Source organism: Pipra filicauda, unplaced genomic scaffold (genome assembly GCF_003945595.2).
Source record: "Pipra filicauda isolate LSUMZ 115617 unplaced genomic scaffold, ASM394559v2 scaffold442_size550402_pilon, whole genome shotgun sequence".
NCBI classification, from domain to species: Eukaryota; Metazoa; Chordata; class Aves; order Passeriformes; family Pipridae; genus Pipra; species Pipra filicauda.
This window is the reverse complement of record NW_024104579.1, coordinates 266,907-293,844: the sequence shown is the minus strand read 5'-3', so window position 1 is coordinate 293,844 and position 26,938 is coordinate 266,907. Positions and strand designations below refer to the sequence as shown.

At 34.4% G+C, this 26,938-nt stretch overlaps 1 protein-coding gene across 2 annotated transcripts in view; it reads right to left on the bottom strand.

Annotated features, from left to right (window-relative positions):
• FSTL5 (follistatin like 5) overlaps positions 1-26,938 on the bottom strand; it is a 291,901-nt gene that overhangs the window by 109,609 nt on the left and 155,354 nt on the right. For both annotated transcript variants that reach the window (XM_027732811.2, XM_027732809.2), the window contains one exon: positions 17,995-18,115. In XM_027732811.2, coding sequence (XP_027588612.1) covers positions 17,995-18,115 — 121 coding nt within the window. The remainder of the gene's footprint in view (positions 1-17,994; positions 18,116-26,938) is intronic.

Here is a 26,938-nt window from a genome sequence, read left to right as displayed (position 1 = left end):
AAGTCAAGTAAAGTTAATACAAACTTCTTTTAATAACTTAGTTATATTAAAAGGTTGATGTAAATAAAAATCCAACATCTAGAACTACTGAAAGTCCAGCTTACATGGATTTAGATCATCAGAGTGTATGAATCTCCAAATTGATCTAAGAAACTGTAGGCCTAAGAGTTGCCACAGCTTCTTGTCTTTCTACAAGCATCATTCACTATTTCTGCAGTGGACTCCCCAGTTCCTTAGTGGTAGCCAAGAGAAATGACCAAGGATCATGGTTTTCAGTTTTAGGTTCTGAGGGAGCATTTGTCAATTACAGACTCTTCTACATCTTTTTGCTTAGAAAATTTCTTTCACCCTCTGTCCATCACTGACTCTTTGTGTTTTCTCTTCAGCAACTCTTGTCACTAGTGCTATCATTTACCTACTTTGTAGTTACTGTCAATGAAATCAGTTGAAATTAATGACTGTCTCACTGAATAACACATGATCTCAGAAAAATTTAGTCAAATGCTCAAAGTGGGTTCCCTGTGGAATATAAAGATATCCAAAATGTCTTGTTTGGTTTGGAGTAGCCTTTCCTGCTGCAGATTGCTGTGTGTTAGATCATGTAAAATACGTGTTGCACTTTCCAGAACTCAACTTTTTATCTAAAATAACTAAAGATCACTCAGACTTTTTAATTAACCCACAGCATAAATACCCAGTGCTTGATTGATACAGTGTCCAAAATGAAATGAATTTTTGACATTCCTTATTTCTGTGGGATCTACTAAATCATTGGAAAGCAGAGGACATAATGCCTTGACTGTAATCAAATGTCCTCTTCCAGTAGCCTTCAAAAATTTGCTTCAAATACAAAAATTCCATCATTGTAGAAGTTTGGTATATTCCAAAGTACCTTACGGTAAAGGTGATCAGAGAATGCTTCCTTGTTCTGTTTTTCAGATTAACAACTGAATGGTTAAAATGAACCTCAAAACACCTGTAAATCTAGACCACCTGTTTTCAATGCAGTCATAATGAAGAACAAATCAAAAAATCATAACATTATATTATTTAAAAATAGGCACAGAACCAAATATTGTTATAAGCTATGCTTTTGCTGTATACTTTGAACTACATCTATGGCAATAAATTAATAAAAATGGTATTTGGGTAAGAACAGCCAGTAATGTGCATCAGGAATAACACTCAATTAAAAAAAGGCATTTAGCCCATTATTGCTTCTAATGTTTTCTGGTTTTCTCTTGAAAACAAATTTCACAGGAAATATAATTACGTGTTAAATATAGCTTTCTTTTCCAGAGAACATGGAAGTGTTAATTCACTAAAGTAACAGTGATAATTGGTTTTGACCTTATTTATTGTCGAATGTTGTTGAATTTGTCTAAACAAAAAAAAATAAGGAATTCATGCAAAAATCAATTTATATATGTTTATTGTATTTGGACATGACTAGTTCAAGTAAAAACATTTTATCTAAATGCTAGGAGTTAGCATAAATATTTTCAAGTAATTTTGCTCATATAGATCCAAATTTAATGCTCCTGTTTATTGCAAATACAGATGATGAACATCAATATTGCATACTTGCAGTTACCTTAAATGAAACATTTAAAATGCGATGGTTCAATCTATGAAGTATTTCTGGAACTAATCAATAATGAAATGGGAATTTTAAGAGGAGAGTTGGCAGCCTTGGTAATTCATAGTTTTATGCATGAAGCTTTCAGTTTATAGATATAATACTTTGCCAATTTTATTTACTGTGTACCTTCATTTCACTTTCAAATTTCAAAGCTTTTTTCCCAGAATGGTAATAGAATTTCCAAACATTTAGGATCTCTGAACTTGAGTTTTATAATAACCCAATTTTGTAAAAACTATCTCCTCATCCAGTTCTGTTAGGAGAATGAGAGGACAGTATTCCGAAACAGTAATTCAGGGTTAAATTAGCTGAACTGCAAAGGTAGTTAGAAAGCCTAAAGCATAGCAGAAATACCATATTTCCACAAAATAAAAAAGATATCCATGCAACTGTTATTCAAGATTTCCCAAAAATCTGCAGACTAGAGTTACAAAGCAGCTCCTCACAGAAAATGAGAGCAGTTTTAGTATGAAAGAGATTTTGAAAAAAACCTACTGACTGGCTGAAGTGACTACTGATGTTTAGAGGGAAAAAGACTGCAAGCAGAACTCAAGATAGGCTCTGTCATCTGACTGTACAGAGGCTTCTAACTTTTGTTGTTCACTGAGTAGTATTTTACTCCTCTTAAGAATAGATGCTCTTGTAAATGTCTATAATTTCATGTTGAACACGGTAACATATTCCTAGAACAAGGACTGTGGGTATTCCACTCTTGGCTTTGCATACCTGGTATGTTTCCCCAAGATCAAAGCAGGTAATGGGCTATGCATCTAAGATCAGCACAAAGGTTAAAGGACAACCTAAAGACTCACTGGATTAAGCTATGGTTCTTAGCACTTCAGTCTTGTATACTACAGTCCTAATTACAGTATTTTCTGATCTACCTTTTCACTAACAATGGGCATCAGATCTTGTCATGGGCTGGGAAATTATCTTCTTTCACTTCTCCTTTGAAAGAATCTGCAGGTCTCTTCTGAAGAAAAGTCACCAGTGGAGTTGCACCTGGACATCCACCGGAACTCACATGTTCTATTAATTGTTCAACAACATTCAGGAGAAGCAGAAAGAAAATAAAATGATAACATTTGCTGGAACAGAATTTATGGAGAACAATTAATCAGGTAGTTTAGGTAGCAAACACAGAAGCTGGTTTGCTTGAAGACGTTAGTTATGATACTGGTATGTCAAATTCAATATACTTAATTCGGTATTCAAAGTATTACATGAAGGAAATAAAAAAAGCTCCAAACCTTTTTTATAGAGTGATGGGCTCTAAACTAGTTATCATTGCCTAGGTATGAGATCTTTAGAGTATAATTTGCACTTTTCTGAAAATATATACTCAGTCCTGACAATGTATGACAATAAAAGGAATTATTAGGCAAAGACTGGTACTCAAACAGAAAAATATTACTATACCACTGTATAAATCCATGTTGCATGAGCAACTTGACTGTTTGCTTTTTGTGACTCCCCCTATAAAAAAACTTGCAGTAAAATTTGAAAAAGAACAGAGAAACACAACAAGAATGACCAAAGATGGGCGCTTTTCCATACAAACAACTATTAAATGACTGAGAGGTTTCAGAATGGAATAGAGATGGCTACAAAGATATGTCAGCAACTGAAGGGAAAAAAAAAGCATTTCAGAGATTAGAAATATAGAACAATTGTTCATGGTTTCTTATCCTACAAGAACTAAATAAATGAACAGGAGGTGTGCACTATGAAATAAAAAAGATAGCACTTGTATCCAGGATTCATTACATTGTGAATATCTCTGAACCAGAATGCTGTAGACACTAATTTCACATGGGTAAAAGTAACCAAATCTATGAGTGAGACATCCATCAAGAGCTATTAAAGAGAAGCACTCTGCAAGACAAAAATCACTAAAGAGAAAGTATGTTAGAGGAATCTTACATGCTTTTGCTTTTTTTCCAATCTTCCCTAGGCACTCTCAGAAGAAAAGTACTGGACTAGATGTACATTTGTACTAATTCAGAGAAGTTGTCAACATGTATATGTTGTCACTCAAAGTAGGTATTAACTTGATAATTCATAAGCAAGAACATATTAATCTTTGTTTAGCATCAACTATTGCTTAAATAGAGTGTTCAGCAAGTTTTAAAAACACTATAGCTTTTCCCTCCAACAAATACATCTCTACCACATCTCAGTTGGGAAGAATTATAATCATAATGCAAAACAAATTTTTAAAAAATGACACCTTCTCCAATCATTTATTATGCCAGAGTGGCAACCAGATGAATTGTTTGGATCTCTAGCATCTTAGGCAATCAGGTTCCCAATTCTTATACTAAATAACTTCGTAGAGAAGGTTTATGTGGTTTTACTCTCCTCTAGGTTTTCATTGTTTTGCATCTTTTTTTAAACACATTTTGACACAATATTGCACTATGTATACCTCTACTTCATAGCCTTTGTATGATACCTTCTTTTTTACCACGGTCAGAATTGCATTTCCACATAAATTACTGCTAACCTACTTAAGATAAGATTGGACACTCTGAGAGTATGATCTGTTTAGAAAACCAGCTTGAGAATCTATTGACCGTTTAATTCTGTATACAACACAGGCACAGGGCTATTTTGTTAGCCTGTTTCCTTTGGTAGAAAATGGTCAGGTTCTTTGTTGGGGATTGGGGAAAGAGTGGGGTTTTGTTTGTTTTTTTTTTTTCTTTAACTCCAACAGCGTCTATAATACATTTGGATAATTGCACACATGCTTTTAGGCTGTAGATAGAATCACAGAATCATTCAGGTTGGAAGAGACCTGATGATCGTCGTGTCCAGCTGTTAATCCAGCACTGCTGAGTCCACCACTAAGCCATATCCCTAAGTACCACATCCACACATCTCAGATAATATTCATCCAACTAAAAAAGGGGTCCAGTCACCAGAGGGAGTGAGTTAGCATGACAGACAATTTTATCAAATATGTGCAACCCACACATACATAAATATTCCTACTGAACTCAGCTCACATGTTCTCTAATGAATACATAAATAATTATTATATGCAATTATGAGATGTTTATTTCTGAACATTTAGAAAGCCAGGAGTGATGAGAAGGAAGAAGTTTCACAGTTTACAGTATCACAGACCACTAAAATAGCTTTAACTGACTGGAGTACTTGATATTCTTTCCCCTCACCCATACTGTGTTCAATATTTAAATGGAGTTGTAGCAGCCTAAATTCTGAGGTGACATACTCAACTCTATACACATCCAAATATTTTTAGCAGTGACAGCACATGAGAAGCTACTTAAAACCACTTAAGAGATCTGTGCTATATTAACCAGGCAAAGGCTTGATGACAAGAGATCGAGACTTGTTGAAATAAAACTAAAAAACAAACAAACAAACAAGATCTTTTCATGCATGTCTTCAAACATACCAAGTAGTTCTATCATTAGAGGATTAAACCAATGCTACTTTCCTGATTTAAAATAATAACATGTAAATTATATTTTCCTTCATTGAATATATGACTTCAGAATACAAAGTTAGATACTAGTTAGAACTAACAATTTGTCAAAATGGAATGCTTTTATCTAAGCACCTTGTGAATGCACTAAAACAACTGGCATTATCTAATATGTGTACTAGCAACTGTTACAGACTAGACTAATAAGATTAACAGATATGTTAAGGAACAATATCCTGCCTTCAAAAAAACCTTCATATTGATGCCTTAAGACCCTTTTAGTTTTTTTGACTTTGCTAATTTTTATAAGCTTTATATGTAATTATAGTAGAAGTAGATTTTAGAGGCAGCTATATTGTATTCCTCACCCTTTAGCACCCTTTAGTTTACACATTCCTCAACCCTCTTACCCCATTCCATGCACCCCATATCAATCCTACCCCTGAATTCAGCAGAAATGTTTAGTCTCTTGTCAAGGCAAGGCCTATGCTGTTTGGAAAACACTCATATCTTGGCCTGAACAACAGAACAGAGGCAAGAACTACGTGACTGTGTACCCTTTGTGCTCTGAGGATGATGAGAATGATGAAGTAGGTGGTCTTAAAAAGCCCCCAGATCCAATTCCCAGGGAGTGGACCCGGAGCGGACCAGAGCAAAGTGTTTCCACCAGCGTGGAAACACTTGGGATTGGACAGATATTATTATAAAATGCAACATCTTAGGCACAGCCAGTGTGTGCGCGTCTTGTAACATCTATGCCTTGGCACAAATTAAAACCCTTTCCTTATCTCACCCTCAATTAACTGCTCCTGAGTTTTTTTCTTTAGCACTAGCTGAGAAGGCATCCATATATATTTTTAAAGCAAGTGTTTTCTTCAAATGCTTTTGATATTACTGTAAGAATCACAAAAAGACCTTCCTCTTCCAAAAAAAAAAAAAAAAGATAAGCCTAAAAGTCCTCTTCTAAGAATGTTTTTAAAAATTAAGTATTCCCCTTAGCTATTTGATTAATCTATTCATTTTTATAAAACAAAAACGAATTTATAGATAATTGATGTGTTTCATTGGGGGCTGGTAGTATAGTCATTATTTTTATCTTTCTGGAGTTAGAAATCTATTTGTAACTGCATTGCACTTTTTTAAAAGACAAATTAGGTTGAAAAGAGAAATAATGCATTTGTCATATTTAACTAATATTGCAATTATCGTACTCTCTCCAAATTTTGTATCTTTAGATCATTAGAATCAGCTGAGCATTGGAAACTTACCAGAGAGATGATTTTGATATAAAAGCACGTCTCTCCTCCTTTTAGGACAAACAAGTTCAGGAGATGCAAGTTACTAGGATAGATATGCGCTTCTCCCTTTCAAAGGGATGCATCAGGAAGCCCCTTGCAAAGCACTGCCTTTTTAATTTTTCTCCCTTATCACATTTTATGAGTGAGCAACAAAAATTTTGCCAAATATAGGGTAAAAACATCTTGGGAATCATAGAATCATTGAATGGTTTGGGTTGGAAGAGATCTTAGAGATCCCTCGTTCCAGTCCCCCTTGCCATGGGAAGGGACTTCTTCCACTAGACCAGGTTGCTCAAGGCCCCATCAAACCTGTCCTCAAACACTTCCAGGGATGGGGCATCCACAGCTTCTCTGGGCAACTGTTCCTGTGCCTCATCACCTTCAGAGTAGACATTTTGTCTAACTTCTAATCTAAGCCTGTCCTCTTTAATTTTTAAGCCATTTCTCCTTCTACTGTCATATATTCTTGTAAATAGTCTCTCTTCCTTGTAGTCTCCAATCTCATGGCTTTTGTGATTTGTTCCCCTTATTCTATGGTATTGTCCAGCATGTGGGTCAGGAGGACCTTTATGAGCAAAATTTTGCATCTAATTAATCTTTGTTGACTTAGGACTGACGAGGGAAAGACCAAACCAAGGCCTGAAAACATCAGCTAAGACAAAACTAAACATAAATTATTTTAAAAAACTAACTAACTAACTAAATAAATAAAAATGGGGCCGTATATACAATAAATACAAGACAGACACAAAAATGGTCCTTCTCTCTGAACACAGTGAAAGTGTATTATCACCTGTAAGATCACTGCAATTACTATGGTTTGAGTGCCCTTGTAATAAATGCAGACATAATAGGAAGAGTTTATCAGCTGGTAAGCTGAATGTTCTTCTCCAGCCTATTATGTGTGTACTTGTGCTACTTTTGCCTTGGGAAGTTTAAAATGGAAAACAAAAATATCTCTGAGGGAGTTAACAAGGAAGGAATTCTTCCAATTCTTTCCATTACTTCCACTGTATTCCTTGGTCAGGGCCCTGAAGTACCTTTAGAACTCGTGTGGAACTGTCCAGAAACTGTTCTCAAAACTGACATTAAGAAGGCATTTTCAAACAGGAATTTGAAGTCTTAAGTGGATGCCTTAAAAAAGCACCCATCAGATTAAATTATATACCCACCCTTTTTTATCTAGGGGTACCTATATGACATTTGTATTCATTTCTCTGTGTACAGCACACAATTTTAAAATAGATTTACTCCTTTTATAAATTAGAAACAAACAAACAAAAAAAACCAACCCCCCCTGAAAAGATACGAAACTTCAAATGGTTGTTGAAGCACTTAATTTAGGATGCCAAGATAAATTACTTAATTTACTTTTATTTAAAACTTTATTTAAAATGTAATAAGTTGACATTTTTCATATTGAAAATTAATTTATACATATTTTATGTGACATATTCAATAAAATATTTAAATCTCAATATTTCATTCACTATGTACTTCAGTTGGCCAAAAATATGGATATGTTAGGATTGTTGTAAACTGCAAAACCATACAACATAAAAAAATCTCACCCTATGGAAGCAAAATATTTAAAGAGAAAAAATATAACAAACTGAAAAGTTATGGAAAAATACTACAATGAAACTTGAAATTTTCCTATTATGTTTGGGGAAATTAAGTTAGTAATTTTACTGAAAAAGAAAACCTTACCAGAACCTAATTAACCGTGAACAATGAAGTGAACTAAAAGGGTTTCTTCTCCAATATATTTATTTGTAATGCAGACATTTTTGAGCCAATTTCTCCTTACTGTATGTAATGGATAGTTGGGAGCATTCAATAAAAAAATCTTTTCCAATGCACTGTAATATACTTTTCTCTAAGGTCTAGTAAGAAAAGCTCACAAGCTTTGCAAAATTGGAATTTTTTTTTATTAACTCCATTTACAGAATTTTCAAAGTACTTTCATGAAATCTGGTGCAAAACTGTATCTTCAGATTTTCTTTTTACAGTGGAATTGTCAGATATGTTAAGAAATCCAGATGTCTCAGGAATTACTAAAAACCTTTTACCATCTTCTTCTGATTAATAATTTCTCTATTTTTATTTACCCAAATGCAAGAACAAAACCAAAGCAAGCAGAGTGGAAGAGCTATAAAAGAAAACCAAACAAAATCCCCCACAAAACAAACAAACAACAAAAACCAAAACCAAACAAACCCAACCAACCAAGAAGACAAAAATAAATAAATAAAATTTTGAATTAAATTCTTTTTCTTGCACTTTTCTAAAGTGAACATTAGTATTTGATACTTAAAAATCACTAGTATACAGAAAAGGCAGCTTTTCCATTCAGTTCTCATCTGAAATACTTCAATTGACTTAGTCATCCAAATGTTCCCCTTTTGATGATGTGGGGAATGAATTACAACCACCTTTTCTTTCCCTTTTTCTATTTCTTAAGTGCAACTGACACGTGGTCTCTGAGTCTTACAACATTACAGCAAAGTTTCCTCAGGCTTTAAGTTTGCAGTGCTTGCCACAGAGTTTTTTTAATTTTCCAAATATTTTGCTATTTGAATTTAATGCTGAACTAATAAACCCTTTACTGCAACATGCAGGAATGGTCTTATTTTATTGAATGGATTTTAAATTGGTGCTTTCAGCTACATGGAAAATATAACAACTATCTAGGCACATAAGGAAATAACCTGACATACAGGTTTGAACATTTCATCCGTGTCTTAATTTCAGATTAAATGCACTGGTTTTTGTAAGAGAAAAAGGATTTCTCTGTGCTAAAGAAATCCTAAAGAAATCAAATGCTAAATATGACTTGAGTTATTTTTAAAGGAAAGATAATTTGCATTGAGAGTTAATATAATAATAATTATGAAAAAATATTTTAGAAATTATGCTTATTTATTGTTGGCTAACTGCTTATAGACAGCTACTCTTGACGTTGAAATTGGTGACCAGTTTTAGCTATGAAATCCAGATAAAGAGCTAATGACATGGGGTATAAAGGAAACAAGTAATGCAATGGTTTTCTTACTAAATAATATTTTATGAGCTTATTAATTTTCGCTATAGTTCCAGATGAGTAATTCTGCCTTGAAGTAGAGATACTTAATGTTCTTGCTTGTGGATTAGCTGACAATTGTCTCCTTTAATGCCCAGTCATTACTCCTTATGTACTGACAGAATTTTCCCTTTCTTCCCACCACCTTGTTGCCATTATGGAGAAAGAGAGCTTCCTTTAAAATAGCTGGTAAATTGTTATTTTAAATTTTCTCTTGAAATGTTCCTTACAATTACTTACAAATAAATTGTAAGGATGTTGGAATTGTGGATGTTGGGACATCAGTCATGTCTTAATCTCACAGGTGCGCTGCTTTGCACATATGAAAATATTCTCAGAATTAGCAATGTAACAAAACAGTTGCAGAAATACTATAACTCATCACAGATGACTGATTCCTGAGAAATAATATACCAGTTACTAGGGAACTTGGTTAACCATAACCAGATATGTGTAATTGTTAAGTGTTTTCTTTTTCCTTAACATTCTCTGTCATCCTCCATAGCACTGAAATAAGTTCGCTGAAAGACATGTAAGACTTCATTCTCAGGCATTTTGAGCCACTAACAAATGTTATGCAAGTCAATCTCTACCAATCCTCTTGTCTGAAACAAAGCTACTACAACTAAGTTATTTGGTTCCAGCCTTCATCCTCTGCAATCCTGTATTTCACAGCGCTATCTCTTGTTGGATTCCAAAATTTGGATATGAGAAAAAGAAAACTGCTAGGTTTAAACAAAAGCCTTAGTCTAGCAGAGACTGGGGAAAAACCTCCATCTAGAGTCCAGACAAAGATCCATTGATATCACGGGTTTGGAATGTCCTGCCCAAGCCAGGAGAAACTATGCCCTGATTTCATCAAGCCAGTGCAGAAGACTTATTGTGTTTTATCTCTCCCTTTGCGTTCCCTGAATCCTGTGCATTCTGCAAACCTGAATTCCTCTTTCCCCCAGGTAATCCTCCTAAGATGGGTTTTCCCCTATGCTGTATATGTAAAACCCCAAATTTGTTAACCTGGGTTTCTCCCTTATGTCATCCCCTGAAACCCCCTATTTGTAATAAATTGTAATAGTTACAACCCCCTGTTGAATACGTAGACCCTAAACCCTTTAAATATGAACTTGTAAGTCTAATAAACCTTTCCAGTTTTCTGCCTCCGCTGGGATCATCATATTATTTACTCACTACAATCTCTACCAACCTACATCACTAAACCAAGCAAAAGCCTCCAGGTAAATGCACTGATGGGATTAGAGATCAGCAGAACTCAATGTTCATAAACAAAATCTCTTAATTTCTTCAGTATGTTCTGATATCCAAAGACTCTGTGAAATATTTGTTTCATTGACTCATGCAAACCTATCATGGCCTTAAATTTGTTACTTGATTCCCCCAAATAATGTGGGAATCAAGTAACACCTTTTGGCACCTGGTCTTAGCGAAAGGTCATATTCCAAATTTAAAGAAATGAAATGGACTTATTTAGCATCACAGTGTATTCACTTTATTACTGTTCCAGTTCTAATTATCTGGCCTTAGGATAAAGCAGCTTATTTACACTTAAATGTGACTAGTTCCTTTTCAAGATTTTTATACAGGTTTTAAATTACCCAAGTCAGCACAAACATTTATGTCCTAGGAGAGACAATAATAGGGCTACATAAAGTGATGAATATCATACTTCATCAGAGCTTCATGACAAGTATGTAAAATATCTGATCTTGCAGTACTTTGATAAACTATTTAATTTTGTGTATATCCAGAAGAAAGGCAAAAATCAGGTAAAATTTGAAAAGAATAGAAACCTTCAGCTGCATGATAGCACTTCAAGTGTTTGGAATTTATACTATAAAGAAAGTATGTTAAAATCAGTTATCTCCTACTTTGATCCAGTTCTGAACAGGCAAACTACATCAACACTTCAGCATTTCTCAAAGGATTTGTATATTGCAAACCAGAAAAAATTAAGTTGTTTGATTTTGGTGTTTTGTTGTGGTTTTTTTTAAGGACTCATTTTACTCAGAGACTTTTAAATAAAAAAAAAAGGTTTCTAAAAAAACCCCCCAAACAGCAAAAAACCACCACCACAAAAACCCCAACCAACAAAAAACCTCACAGTCTTACTGGGGAAGCACCAGATAAACACATTTATCATGATTTAAAAATCACTTGGCATCAAAATGAATTGACTTAGTGGCATGTGAGAAATTTCAGGCACACTACTTCAATCCATTAAACAATATTTAATACCTTAAATATTTCCTTGTTTCTAATGTTCAGTTTAAAGCTCTGCCCACTCAATAGAAGAGGGTGCATCTTTTTGCAGCTGAGGTTCTCCAGATTGTAAACACGTGTAGCACCAGTAAAAATTTGAAAGATAGATTAAGTTGAGCTAAAAATCATTACCATGAAGTCCAATAGCTCCTACACAGTATGATGTTAACTGGTGTTTTCAGAGGTTAGTGGTGAAATATAACACACTCTGTAACACTCTAATACACACAAGTTGTTACTGAAAAGGAATTAATGGTAGCAGGAGATAGAATAATACCTCTCCCTCCCTCAGAAAATGTTTCCTCTACTATTTGTTAACGTTTCACTATTGAAGACTTATCGCAGTTATAAAGCTGTAACTCACACTCCACACTAAACACAATATTGAATTAATTGGAAGTATAAATTCAATAAGTATTTTTTTGAGTTAAGTTTTGTGGACTTGAGGATAACTCAACCAAGTGGGAAGTCTCATTTATTTCATTGAGTAATTCAGTATAGATTTTTTTAATTTAGATTTTGTTATCAGTGTTTTTTTAAGTTCTTATCTATTTTGCTTCAAAACCAAAGATACATATTGTAAAAAAAAGATTTCCGAACATGCACCTGTAATAATTGCATTTGAAAAATTAAAATAGAAGTAAAGCTATTATAACGAAAGCAGTGATGTTTCAGAATATCTTTTCAGGACTGAGAAAATGTAATAACTAAGCATATGTGATCATAACAAGCCCTGTATTTATGGGAACTTCTTGCTGATTGCCTTTGATTCCAGACACAACAAAGCACTGAGTTTGACAGTCATATTAGGCACTAGCCTCACATTTCCTTCTAAAAGGTGAGCCCAAAGACAAGTTCTGTAATTTCAGATCAGATCAAAAACTCTTGTAATAGCTGCTGTTACTGGAGTTTTATAAATCACTTCATACAAACGCCTGGGCAATAAGAAGTACTTGAAATCCAAATCTGATATATGTGATCTGAATGGCATTTCAAAGCTGAAGGTACTTTTAAATATATAAAGCAATAGCATGTACAGTAACAGCATACATCATCCCGAATAACAGCTGCACAACAGATTAGATATTGTTAATTGTGTTGAGTGGTACCTGAAAGCACAAGTAATTCCAGCAAAACCATAAAGCATCATTAATAGAAGAAGGGACTATACAATTGGGTCATATTTGGTTTTGTCTAGATAATTCTTTCTGACAATTTCTCGCACATCTAGAGGTAATTTTTACAGTCAAGTCATCAGTGTGAGGACCTTCTGTGGTCCCTTCTACAAGCATAAAATAACATCTAAAATAGTTCTACACTAACAATAGAAAATGATTCTGAAAGATGTTATTTTTTTCTTCTTTTTATGCAGGATATCAGTTGTTACATGGAGCAGTTAATTCGATTATGTGCAGTAAATTTGGTATTTATATTAATTCTATTCAATCAGATTTTTTCACAAATGTCTAAATTAATGTCATTCTTTCTATTGAAATCAGAAAGGGAAGTGCCTATATATATGTATACATCTGCATCTACTGAGTGATAAAATAAAATAATTTATTACTATGTACTTGCTTGCAGTATGCCTTGAGGTATTGCAACCCACCATGAAGGCCACCTGAAGTACTTGCTTTGAAATTTCATTTGAGATGGTACTTTAAAGAAGGAAAACACAAGATTATTTGTTTTAGAAAAGAGCACCAGATGAAAAGTAAAGAGAAAACATTTGCAGCTAACACAAAATTCTCTTGATACATAGGGGACATTAACCAAAGAAAGAAAACCCTTGAAAAATAAAGGAAGTACACTGGTTGAAATTTAGATTGTAGAAGATAAAGCATTCAAGAAATTGTATTTCCCCCCCCCCTTTTTAGATTTTGTTTGGTTCATTCATCTTACGATTTCACCTGCCCTTTCAGAAAAAATTAAGTATATTTCTCCCTGTCTAAAAAACACATTTGCTGATAGAAAACCCTTTGTCTTGAGGCTGGCTGAGGAAGGAAAGGAAAAAAGCAAAGAAAACATTAAGATGGAATTGGATCACTTTTAGGATATAATTTTACATTATGTGGCCAAAGAAGTGAAGGACTGAACAAGATGATTCCTTCAGTCCCAAGCTCCCAAAACCTAGCTAAACTTTCTAATTTATCTTCTTATGTTAAAGGAAACATTTTTTCAGAATCCTCTCTGCACACACTACTGATTTAGTTAAACTGTTATGACATATAGTAGACAAATAACTCACAGATATATGTTATAGCATCAAAAATTACCCCTCATGGTACGAGTACCCTCATGGTACCAGTGAAAACAGCCTATACCCAGAAATCCACAATAGTTTTGCCAGTATGTAAAACCCTTCAGAAGCCAGTAAGTGTCTTCATCTGCTTGCATCTTCATCTGTGAACCTGGACCTGGCACAAACCTTCACAGCAGAGAACACCCTCTCAGGCATTTTCTTTCTTTACTACCTCAGCATCTGACCTTCTGAAGGGTGAAAGGGATTTTCATTCCATTGCATATAGTTATCTACATTTGGTTGTCCTGTTTATTGTGAACTCATTTTGTCAGATAAAATGAGACTGTCGAAAGTAAATCACAGAAAACAAACAAGCATATGTATGTACGTACATAGATATAGATTTACATGCATGGTAATACCTTAAAAACAGCCAATGATTAATCTTTGTCCTTAGGGTGGTTCCTTTTCTACTACTGGAGAAAAAACAGAATTCCTGGTATTTGTGAGGAAAATTTCTAATTAAATATACCAATGAAAAAAAATTCTACCTGCAAATGCTAATGAAATAGATTCTCATTTCTGTTACAAAAATAAACAAGAAAAAAAAAAAACTCCTTTGAATTCTGTGCAGAAGTTTTGAATAGGAGTTTTGAATTTCTTCATCATGCAAAGCCAAATCTTCTCCACTGCCATTCTGAGGCAATAAAAGTCAGTAACACTTGTTCCAGCAGTTGGATGAACTTCAATTAGGAAAGACTGACATTTTTCAAATCCACTACTCCACTACAGTTAGGGATAGAGGCAAATGCACTGGAATAGCAGGTATTAGTGTGAAATTAGGTTTCATATATACATGAAAATGGTGGAGATAAAGGAATGAAAACCCCATGAAATTCACACGGTCAAGTTATATTGACGGGCTACTGTTCAAGAGGTAAAGAAAAATTCTACAAGCATTTTTTTAAGTCAATTAACAGCTATGTCTTTTAAATGTCTTTAAACATCAAATAACACCATAACATTTTGGAAGATGATCCCCTGCAATCACTGTTACTCAGTTATAATCTTTCATTATATATGAAAATAATTTAAAAAAATAATTTGAAAAAAAAAATTTCCTATTTTGGTTTCTATTTGTTCTACGTGTTTGAAAGTGTTCAAGCTGGTGAAAAATAATATTTTCCTTATTGTTAAAAGGGACAATTTCAGAATTATAATATATAATCACAATATAATCTATTAATAATATATCATTACAATATAACCAAATAGAATGCAAAATTTAAATTATTAAGTTCTTCAATAAAATTCTGGAAAAATCATGTTTATTTCTCTCTGGAGTAAATATTTTGAACATTCCTGGGTCACTTCATTGAAGAAAATTAAAATGTTTAATTCTGTTGTAGGTGGATGCTTAATTGAAGAGATACTTGTGCGTGGAATAGTGTGTAGAAGATGCGTCATGAGTGCTTCTTGTGTATATTTCCATACATGGATCTGGTTCCCTGTCTATATTAATTGTCTGTATCCTCATAAATCCAGACTTGCCATTACTAGTGACAGTTCACAAGCTTTGCCCTAAGCAAACAACACAGGCCTCTGGACAGATTCTGTCACATTCACTTTACCTTAGGTTAGCGTGGCTTGTGTGGAGAACTTCGTTTCAGCTTTGGGTCAGCTTGTGAAGCCATAAGAGCAGTAGTCAAATGACAGGATGGCTCATTTAAGTTGTTTTGATTTTGCTTAGCTTTTATAGGAATATATTGTTTTTGTTAATGCTAGTGAAGTAGGTCAAACTGACTGAATTCAAACAGTCTTGAGACCAAATGCAATGGAACTAGTGTATTTACCTCAAATTTATTTAAAGAGTATTTCTTTTATCTTAATTACAGAGTCTAATGTTATGTCACATTTCTTTCACTTTTTGGGCAACATACAATGAAGTGTACCTGTTTTTAGGTTTTGTTTTTCAACAATATAATGAATATGTATGCATTTTGTTAACTACATAGGAGAATGAATCTTGCTCTAGAAATTATCTTCCAAGATAGCCTTATAGTTTTAAATAGGGTCTTCTCCACTATTGTATTTCAACAAAGAAACCTAAATGATTCCTAATCTTATGTAATCTAATGTTTTCATTAGAATTCATAATAAGGCAATGCTTAACATACCATATGGAAATTATTTTTATTATTCAAAAGTTCATTAAAAATATATAAGAAAATGCTATTTTTATGTCTGGAGTTTTACAACAATACAGTATAACCCCTCAGAGACACATCAAAATCTTATTTGGAAGAAAAATATTGTGTTTCCATTGTTACAAGGTTTAGGTGTTTTTAAAAAGCATGCTAATGCTTTAAACATATCTTTAACCCTCATGGACTGCTAGGTATGTTAAATGTTTCCGTATAAATTTCCACACGGTATGCACATAATCAAGATCTAGAAGTAGAGTACCTAATCATATAATCATAGATAATGTGTGGATGTCTTTCTATAGATGCTGTATAATTCTGCACATTTTTGTAAGCCAAACTTGTAACACAACTCTAAATAAAGAAATTAAGGTATTTCCTAGTGTTTTGCTGCTGTAGATGAACTAATTTATCTCACTGTCACAATGTCCTAACATCTCCCACTTTCTCCCCCTGCCCTTATTTCTTGGCTGTACTCTCACCTCTTTTGCATGAGTCATGATCTGACCCTTCCCTTCATCAATTCAGGTCATTCAGCAGGATTGGGGGTGGGATATGGAGGGTGAGTATTTTTCTGCTGACTTAGTAAGTGACTCAGAGGAGAGAGTGTGAGTGTCAGGACAATGCAAGAAAGGCAGTCAGACAACCTCAGGAAGCAGGATCAAGTTATTTGTAGAAGCAATAAGCCATTTGTTCAGCTAAGCGGTATCACAAAATCAATCACACTTTCTGAAAGATTTTTAGGGAAATAAAAATCGTCAAAACTAAGAAACTTTCAGGCAGTCTGTCTTGTTTATCCATTTCATGTTTATTCTACTTGTCATGCAGCCATTTTTAGTATAAATTCATTACTTTTTAGTTTAAGCTCTATAAGTTGTTTTGAATCTTTTTTTCATTTGACATCACTTAAAGTGGCTGAGAGCTCTCATGTGCCCAAAGATAAAGTACAAGAAGACTAAAACAACAGGTTGCAATGACTCATTGAACATACATTAATGGACTAGTCAATGTATAATCAAACAATAATTATAGAAAGAATTGAGCACAAACTTCATCTTCTATGCTGCCAGGTTGTTGAATTTAGAGCAACAGCTTTTGAAACCAAAAGCCAGTTTTCAAGATTCAGTCTTAGGTTCGAGGCACATAAAAGAGAAAAATCATCAGTTCTGATCTGGATATAACAAAATATAAGGATATTACATTTAACACACTGTATAAAAGCTCTCAACATCTTTCTTCTTTCTGCTATTCACTACCATGTTGAACCTTATCCCAGTGTTTTTGGTCAAGATGTTTTAAGACCTATACACAATTGTTCCGACGTCCTTTTGGCACTGAGAGAACAAATACCTTGCGAAACTACACCACAAATCTTTTATCTCATTCCAAGTCCTATGAAGACATAAGACATGTAATAGAAGTGGTACATTTGTTGCTGGGTTTGTCAGGAATGATCTTATCAGCAGTCATAAATACAGGGTGTGGAGAAGTATTTCGGTTCTACTGATTATGTCTTGACCACACTACTTGCTACTTTTGCGCAACACAGACTTACCAATGCAAGCTGGCATCAAAAAAGATTATCTATGAATTCTCCATTACCAAAATCCCTCATAAATCTGGAACTTTTTATAGTGGGTATCATTGATTTCTGCTACAATGTTTTCTGCTATATCATGACTGTTAAGTTGTACAGCATCTGGATATATCAAGATTCAAAAAATAAAAAATGCTCTTTCACAAAAGCAAAGCAAGAAAGAGAAAACTAAAAGAAGAATAGGTTAGTCTTGGTACTTACGAAAAGCTCTATAGAACTCTTCCAGAGCCAGGTGCTTGTCACTATTATAATCATCGTATTTCAGCAAATCAAACACAGAGCAGTCAGATGGTTCCTTGCCAAGCTCATCCAGTTTTATTACCTGACAAGAAAATTATAACCATGAAATTGCATTTGAGCTCTTAGAGTTCTCTGGTATAATTAATTGTTTCTAATAATCATTTAATAGATCATTTTAAGGTTGCTGTGGGGCAATGAACTGCAACTGTGTAAAGTCAGGGATTTTCAGTTACTTTGTAATTATTTATTACAGTTTTAAAAGTTAATACCTTTAGGACAGACTGAAATTACACAAAAGTTCTTAGAATATACAGAGAATATATATAATGGGGATAGACAGAAGCACTATAAAGGCACTGGGAATTTTAAATCTGATCTTACTTTATATGTGCTGGAATGGTGATTAAGACACATTCAAAAATACTTGAAATAATAATTTCCCAAGTACAAATGGCAGAATGTCTTTTTCTTCTCAGTCTAATTCCTAACCACAGAAACCAAGTGCAGACACTTTCAAAATAACTAATATAAACTCTTCTTATCGCACTAATTGTATCAACTTCTTATAGGCTTTGGACAAACCTATTATCTCCCTAAAGACCTGTTATATAAGTAGTTGACCTGAAAAAGTTTCTGTTTCTTAATGGGGGCACATAAAATTTGTAAATAGATCATAATTAATAGCTATTAGATTTTTAACTCCAGTGGACTTACCCTAGAGAAACGTTCTTTAATGCGTGTGGCATTTTGGTTTAAGTCTATGTATATAGTAGACATCTGCTTACATTCCATCTGAGGAATTTTTAAGATGCTGATAGTGATTCAGAATTGTCATTTTACATGATGCTTATATTAAAAATATTATCACATAACTGAAAGAACCAAAACTAATGCAACTCTTTGTTGTAATATTGCACAGTCTACAGTTTTGTACCAGGCACAGAAAAATGGAACATGTCTTAGGTAATTCCTAGGTAAAATAATTATTCTTCCAATAACCTGTCTCCCAAAATAATTGTTAAAAGATTATATTTGTATTAACATAGGATAATTTCTGGAAAACAAGGCATACAGGGGCTTTTGTTTTTCAGTTGCTCTGCAAAGGAATTGATTCAGTTACTATTCATGTAAATACAAAATAGCTAAAAGAATAATAGAGAATAAAAGAAGCAGTAGAAGAAAAAGACACAAATATTTTATGCTACCAGAAATAATCTGCTATATATTAATATAAAAGCATTATAAAAGATAATCACCTTGTCTGTACATTAGAGAGTATGAAAACCATATACATAGAAAAGAAAAAACACCACAAAACTGTCTTTTGTTATTATTAATTAAAAATACATACTACACTACCTGAATATTAGTGCTTGTTATTTCTCACACTTTAAAAGCCTGTTTATTGAGTTCACATTAAACTGAATTAAGAAAAAATAAAATTGTGTAGATCATGCAGCTGGTGCATAAAGGACAAAAATGTAGTCTGGGAAAAATTAGTAACTCTAAGCCCATTACAGTTATACAAGAAGTACTAAATATGCAATGGTGTGTAATGAAAACTTTAGCAGAACTCACTGAGATTTCAAGGCCTTGAAATGTTCTTAAAATCATAGCTGGTTCATGGAAAAGGCACATTTAGGATGAGGAGTTGTTCCTTTAATTGCCTGAAATTGTTTTAAACACCTGCTTTCACTAGCTTCAACTGTACAAATAAGGATGAAACGTTACACCTAAGGTGTAAGAAAACCTTTTCTAAAGTCCCAAAACACCTGCCTCTGTACTATCACATTTTAAATTGCAAATTAGTGTTCTCAGCTTCTATTCTTTGACCTGAAATCTGTCTTATGATGCTTTTCATTTATAATTGGTCAATTTTATTTAAAATAAGAATAATCATAATTTTAAAAAATATTAGAATGAATGTGCTATAATGATACTACAGACATGTGCATTTTATCATCCTGTCAATTATTTCATTTTCATCCTCAGTAAACCTATAATTTTGATTACAGATGTAAGATTCAATATTTGTTTATGTACAGACATGTTTATGTATATACTTTTATGTATATACTTTCGGGTTCTTTTGAAAATACACTTGCTGTTGATAAATCCTCCAAACATGTCTGTGAGGACAGGTTTCAAGAGGTACAGAAGTGATTTTATATCATGATTATCTTAATTATCTGTGATTTGCTGCTAGAAGAGTTGTTCCAATCAGAATTCTCTTGTGCAGGACCTAGCCATCTCCCAGCTCTGCAGTGGGACCTGTGGATCAGATCAACTCTGAGATCGAAATCAAAATTAATCTTTGTGGAGCTTTTGATCAGTTGGTTGGGTTTTCCTTTTGTAGGGGTGGGAGATTAATATCCTGTCACATGAGATATGATCACAACCAGGTACAACTCAGAGTGTGGGGGTTTGGATTTTGAAAAACTGCCTGTTTCTGTAGCATCTTGAAGTTAGATCAGACCAACTATGATATGAAGTTACAACCTGTATGAGACTCTAGAAAAGTAAATATGACTGGTTACCAAGCCATTAGCCAACAGAGAAGTTGTTTAGGAACTTATGTTGGCATCAAGTTCTATAATCATCAGGATCAAATGACCTGTTCACCAGAGTCCCTGAGTCAGCTGAGACCTTTTTCATGTTAACATTACCTTTCAACAGATCTTCCAGTATCAGTAAAATTCCATGGAAGAGGATATATAATGATGGTGTGCAAATATTCAAACAGGTCAAGAAAAAATATTAGTATTGGATCAAGAAATAAACAGTGGGATTCACAAATTAAGACTGTGAAGATTTTTTGTGTTTCTAAATGCTGTCATAGCATGATATTTTAATACCATCTTCTAGGAAATACAGCCTATCAGACAATCCCAATTTCATTTCCTTTTACTTATGTAAGATTTAATTTACAAAGACAGCTTGCTAAACATAATATTTTCTTATAGATATTTTTAATTTCACACACTATGTAATCACAAGATAAAAATAATATGCAGTATCAATAAGGCATATACTGCATGAATAATAACATCAGTTATTGCAAAACCTGAAAAAAAAATAGGTGTCTGTAAGGAATTATCAATAGCTAAAACAATCCAGTGGGATTTTAAAATGTGGGGTCTCATCCCAACCTCTTTTGATACTTTAAAAGTAAGTAAAAAAATAAAATTGGTAGATGGTATGTACTGTTGAGGTGAATAATAATGAAGAGAAGGACAAGGCAGCATATGGAATGAAATGGATCACATGATTGAATGTTTTCAGAAAAAGTACTTGTGTTTTTGTACAATGTTATATAACATCTAAAACTAGGAACCTCGTAAAAACCTAATGTAAGAATACCTTAATGAGGATTAATGGGCTCTGGAAAGCATTTTATCTGAGAAACAAAGTGGCAAGATTTGCTGGCGATAAAGAAGCCTTATAAATTCCAGGATCATTCCGTAGCCTAACCAAGTAGCATGATTTTTTGAAGTGTAACAAGGTAACTAGGGCTAGAAAGACAATGGTGGGACTGAATTTGAAACACAACACTCAGTTTTGACTTGCACAGATTAAAATTTAATGTTGAGAAACTAGAAGAGAATTTACCAAGTTAGAAAGTATCCATAAAACAAACCGAAGTCTGCTGAGACACTTTACATTAAGTGAACTGAGAAAAATCAATCTTTATAGGTTTGAGGGAAGGAGAAAGGTTTGCTGGGTTGTTTGTTTGTTGTTTGTTTGTAAAGGGAGACTTAGACTTGACCATATCATGTTCCATAGGTAATTTCTCAGGGGAAGAAATAAATATTTCAGTTTGGAAAATCATTAATAGGACAGGAAAAAAACGGATAATACCTATAAAACTGGAAAAGAAAAGTCATAGGAACAGTTAACCTTGAATACTGTGTCTTTTAAGATCTCCTTGATGTTTTCAAATCAAGGCTGCACACTTCCTTATAGACCTTTTCTGCAAAATATTATTTTTTAAATTAAAAGTATTGGATAAATAGAATAAAATCTAACATTTATGATACACCATCACCTAATCAAACTTGTATATCATAGATGATTCAACAATGTGCCTTAAATTTTAAATTCTATTAATCTATTAATCTCTGTCTCTGGAGGAGAGAAGAGTAAAATTTAAGGAAACTGTTTCTTAAGACAATTCTTTAAACACAACTTGTCTACTGCTTGGTTAAACTAAACAGACAACAATTCGTTAGGGAGGGAGAATAGAAACTGGTAAAATTTTTAGTAAGTCATAGGCTAGAAATAAAATACTTATTATAAAAATTGAAATCTCATAAAGATTATCTGCACAATTTTATGATTGTGCCATACAAATCAAACATGGATTATTTGTTTTCAAACTTCTAAGCTGAAAATTCATACCAGAGAACGTTCGCAAATATTTATGCTCACAATTTTTACTTTGCATTTCCATAAAGACAGTTAAGTATTTACTTTCCATATCATCAACTGGTAAAATGCAAAATATACAGCAAGAGTGCTCCTCTGTTCATAGCATATTGTGAAACGCCATAAATACTGAAAACTTAGAAGCTTATCTAAATTTCCAAATTAAATCTGACTTTTAAAAAATATGAAGCTTATCCTTGAGAATTCAGTACTCTTTGAAACATGAAAGAAGGATTTGCATTGTTTAGAAAATAATGCACTTCTTAAAGGTATAGCACACAATTATCTGCTTTCCATGAAACAACATACTGCTAGCTAAATTCAAAACCTCTCAGGACCTTAGCCAGTACAACTCCAAATTTTAGGAGACTGGGAAAGGTAATCTGATTAAAAATATCAAACTGCACATCAGAATAGATTGTTTTATTCACTTCAATTTGATTTCTGACAGTCACAATGAAAAATCTGCAGCTGTTATGAAAATAGAGCACAAATAACGTAACATTTCCTTTATTAGTCCACCTTACCTGGAATGTTATCAATCAGTAGGTTTTTTTCCTGCCTGTGATTGATGGTCTTTACGTACCTCCCCAAAGAAAATGCTACAAAAATACAACTACAAACACAACCTTCTTTTAAATCTAATATGGTCAGTCAGTTACGTGTGTTCATCTTTCCTAAAGGTATCTCATCACAACAGGATCACTCAGTGCTTGATAAAACACCAAATATATCAAACACCAAACACTGTGAGAACTGTGCTCCAGATTAATTCTGAACTGCACAAGGGGGGATTCAATTACTTGTTCCCCTATCTTCCACAGCAGCATAACTTAGTATAAATTGAAAGAATTGACCACTTATGAAAGCAAATTGATAATAAAGGTTGGCAAATTGTTTCTTGCTTTAACTTCCCTTAATCTAAGTTAAATCAGTGTTCTTACAATTTACCAGCAGGTTCTGTAGGGCAGAAACACCATCTGGTATTTGATGTCTATAGCAGACAGTTTCCTTTGAGAATTTGATGTAGAGTGAGTAAAGATACAGGGCTATGATTCTGTGCATCATAGAATGGGTCAGACATAGAGATCCCCGGGCAAACGGATATCTGTACTGCTAAGACCACACAAAATGGCACATAAAGGCATGGACTAAATTTCATTTAAAGGTATTATCTTAATACAATCCTATGTTAATCAAGTTACACAGTTCAGATATGAGCTGCTTCAAAGAGAGACACGTTTCCCTGTCTTTCCAATTCCACACTTAGCAGAGGGAAGACCTACTCTGAGTCAGAAGATGTAAGGTGTCTGCAATTATAATGCTGAAGTTATAGATGCCTAGCTCATAGTATAAGACCAGAATAGGTATTAGGACCACATAGATGGCATGGGTAAAATTCCACACCTCAGAACTAAACCCAGAACTTCCAGCACTGAGCCTGTGGCTTTGGACTTTAACAAGAGAAAACAATGAGTGCAAACAAAATCCTGCACCTGTGTCCACTTCCAGTTAGCACCAGCCGTTGAACCTACCCAGGAAATCAAGCTTGGTCCTGCTTCCTTCACGGCCTGTGTTGCAAGGAACATTTTCACAGGACAGAACTTAGAAATCACTGAACCAGAGAGAAGTAACTAAAGAAGCAGAACCGCTTTGCCCAACCTCACAGTCATTGGTTGGAGAAGGGAATATGCTAGGTAACACCAGGTTCAGAAACTGGGGGCTTCTATCTTTCAGTCACTAGATGTACTCACAAAATCTGGTGCCTAAAATTCCTCTCATTTAAAAAACATTAATTCTCAGACTTTAGGCATGGACTTTGTCCCTAGCAAGAAAATTAGAAACTCACAGCTGCAAGATCACTCAGCAGCTAGATTATGCAATGCTTACATATCTCCAAGGATGCTAAATGCTCCATTTGGACTGATGAAAAGACTTAAGGCTGTCTACTCAGGTATATGAAATATTCGTATGTTTTAAATATATATGCAAAGCTATTAATCTAGTAGCTAGATATAGGATAGAACAAATGTCATTTTAAAATCTCTTAGCAGCTTTTCTTTTCTTCCTTATATGCCTTTCCAGTAGCTAAATAACTAATTTCTAGTTCAGCGGTGTAACTCAACTATCCATTATGCAAGAATATAATGGGAAGTGCTTCTACTTGATAACAGCAAAGGCAGCAGAGCCCAAGCTCTTAAGAGTTTAGTATGATGATCACAGTGTTTGTAAGCTTTCACTCACTACTAATCCCTAAAAGAGTCTCTCTTAATTTTCCCCAGTCTTAAGGTTTCCTGTAGGATTCTTGTTCTTATTTTGAATCTAGAATTGAATAAAGCACATATTCAGTTTTTGTTAGATTAGTGATAGCACAACATAGAGAACACACTTTAGGAATCTTAATCTTTGACGTATAAGATGGAGCCACAATTCAGGTCAATTTATTGTTGCATATAAAAGGACACACCTGTTCTCTGTTCACAAACAAGCGTTTGTTAGCCAATAGAGTAACTAACAGTGACTGAAGCAAATCTGAGAAAAAAAAAAGAACTTAAAGAATAAACAACAGGAAGAAACTAATTAAAATGTGCTCTTCCCTATACATTTGGCTGCAATTAATGTTGTGTTAAACAAACCAATTAAATATATAATTCCTTCAGACTACATTTTTTAAGTTACCGTACTGAAACTAAGTAATTTATAGATACAGCTCTACACAACTACAGAGAGTGTACTTCTAAGGTATGACATATTCCTGAGGTTTAGAGGTAAGTACGCATGTCTACATACAGCCATAAAGATAATAGTACTTAATTTCTTATTTAAAATTTGTTTCTTTTTTAGTGTATTTTTTATTGGAACTTTTGAAATGATGCTTTATGTAAAGATGATTTATATCCATCCACACCCCAATCCTGTGTAATTACCTACAAACACACATGGATCCATAACACTGTTCAGAGGTTCATTACATTTTATGAGAAGTCTGAATTTTTGATGTCACCTGCAACAGAAGCATATTGAAGTGGTATGTGAAAATGACATACTTAATCTTACAGTAGTTCCTGTAACTTCCAATTATCTTTCCTTGAAACAATGAAGAACTTAGTACATCTCCTAAAAGTGAGGGGTTCTTTTGTCTGTTTCTTAATTGGTTTTATTTGGTCTCACTTACTGGAATTGAATGACACCAAGAAAACTCAAAATAAAATGCAGAAGTGAGGATGAGTTTTTATGAAAATGTAATGTATTTTCATTTGGCCTATGTTAACCTGGTAAATAAAAGAAATACATCCAGATATTTAAAATTATAGATACTAGTTCATAAATAAGGATGTTAAATTCTCTCTTTGAATCTAAAACACAAATCATTAAGGAAAGGAAGAGGAAAATTTATTTTTATTATATATTCAACTTGCTTTCAGGCTATGTCATTGTGGTGGGGGGAAACAGTTTTTCCCCCTGAAGTTATAACATGGTAAAATCCCAGGGGGTGGTGACCCTTGAAGTTTTGAGGTTTTATCCAATGAGCGCTTCTGCAAAATATAAACATATCACAAGCAGAACGGAAGAGAAGCTTAGTTGTAGTTGGGTTGTAGAAGAAGTAGCCATGTTGTAGGAGCCACGAGGAGAAACAGCAGCAGCCCCACTGGGGGCTGGGGCCCCCCCAGCCCCCAGGTGGGGGCTGCAGGGACTTGGAACAGCGTAATGCTGGGCTAAGTACCGGTGGCTCAAAGCTAAAAAAGTTTTCTCCACCGTGAGTGAGCAGAGACAGAGCAGCAGCAGAAGCAGCATCCAGAGACTGTGGCTAAGAGCCAAATAAGAAAGCAACAGCATGCAGCCAAGGAAGACACCGAGTTGTCTGAGAGAGCCAAGAGAGAGAGAGAGAGCAGCAGAGAGAGAAAATTAGGATCTACTGAGAGGAAGTTGGGGTAAGAACTGAAATAAAACTCTATACCCCTCTGAGACGTCCGAGAAAGGAGGGAGATGTCTCCGGCTTGAGAGGAGTCGTAGAGTGCAACATGCACCAAAGAGAAGAGCTGAAAAGCTCAAAGCGTCCTGGAAAGCTGGACCGGGAAGGAGAAGGAATGCAGAGGGGGGTGACCTTGGGCCCCCCCCTCGCCACTGCTGCCAAGCCTAGCAGCCTGAGACAGAGCACAGGAACTCTGGTAGAACTCTAGGCAAAGGCTTTCAATTGAATGCTGCCCCAGATGTTCTGACTCAGGGGGTGAACCCCCTGAGGAAGAGACTTTCACAAAGATGCCCCTGCACTTCGTGATATGACCGTGGTGAAGCGAGTTTTGACCCTCGTTTGAAGATGGGTGGCCGAGGGGCTTGGATACCCCTCGTGAGTGCTGGCAGAGATCCAGCTGCTGCATGAGAAGAGTGAAACAGATAAACCTGCTGCCTTAGGGACATTGCTGCTCTGAAGAAGGGATCTTTCCTTCTTCCCTCCTGGACTTTTATTTGGAGGGGAGAA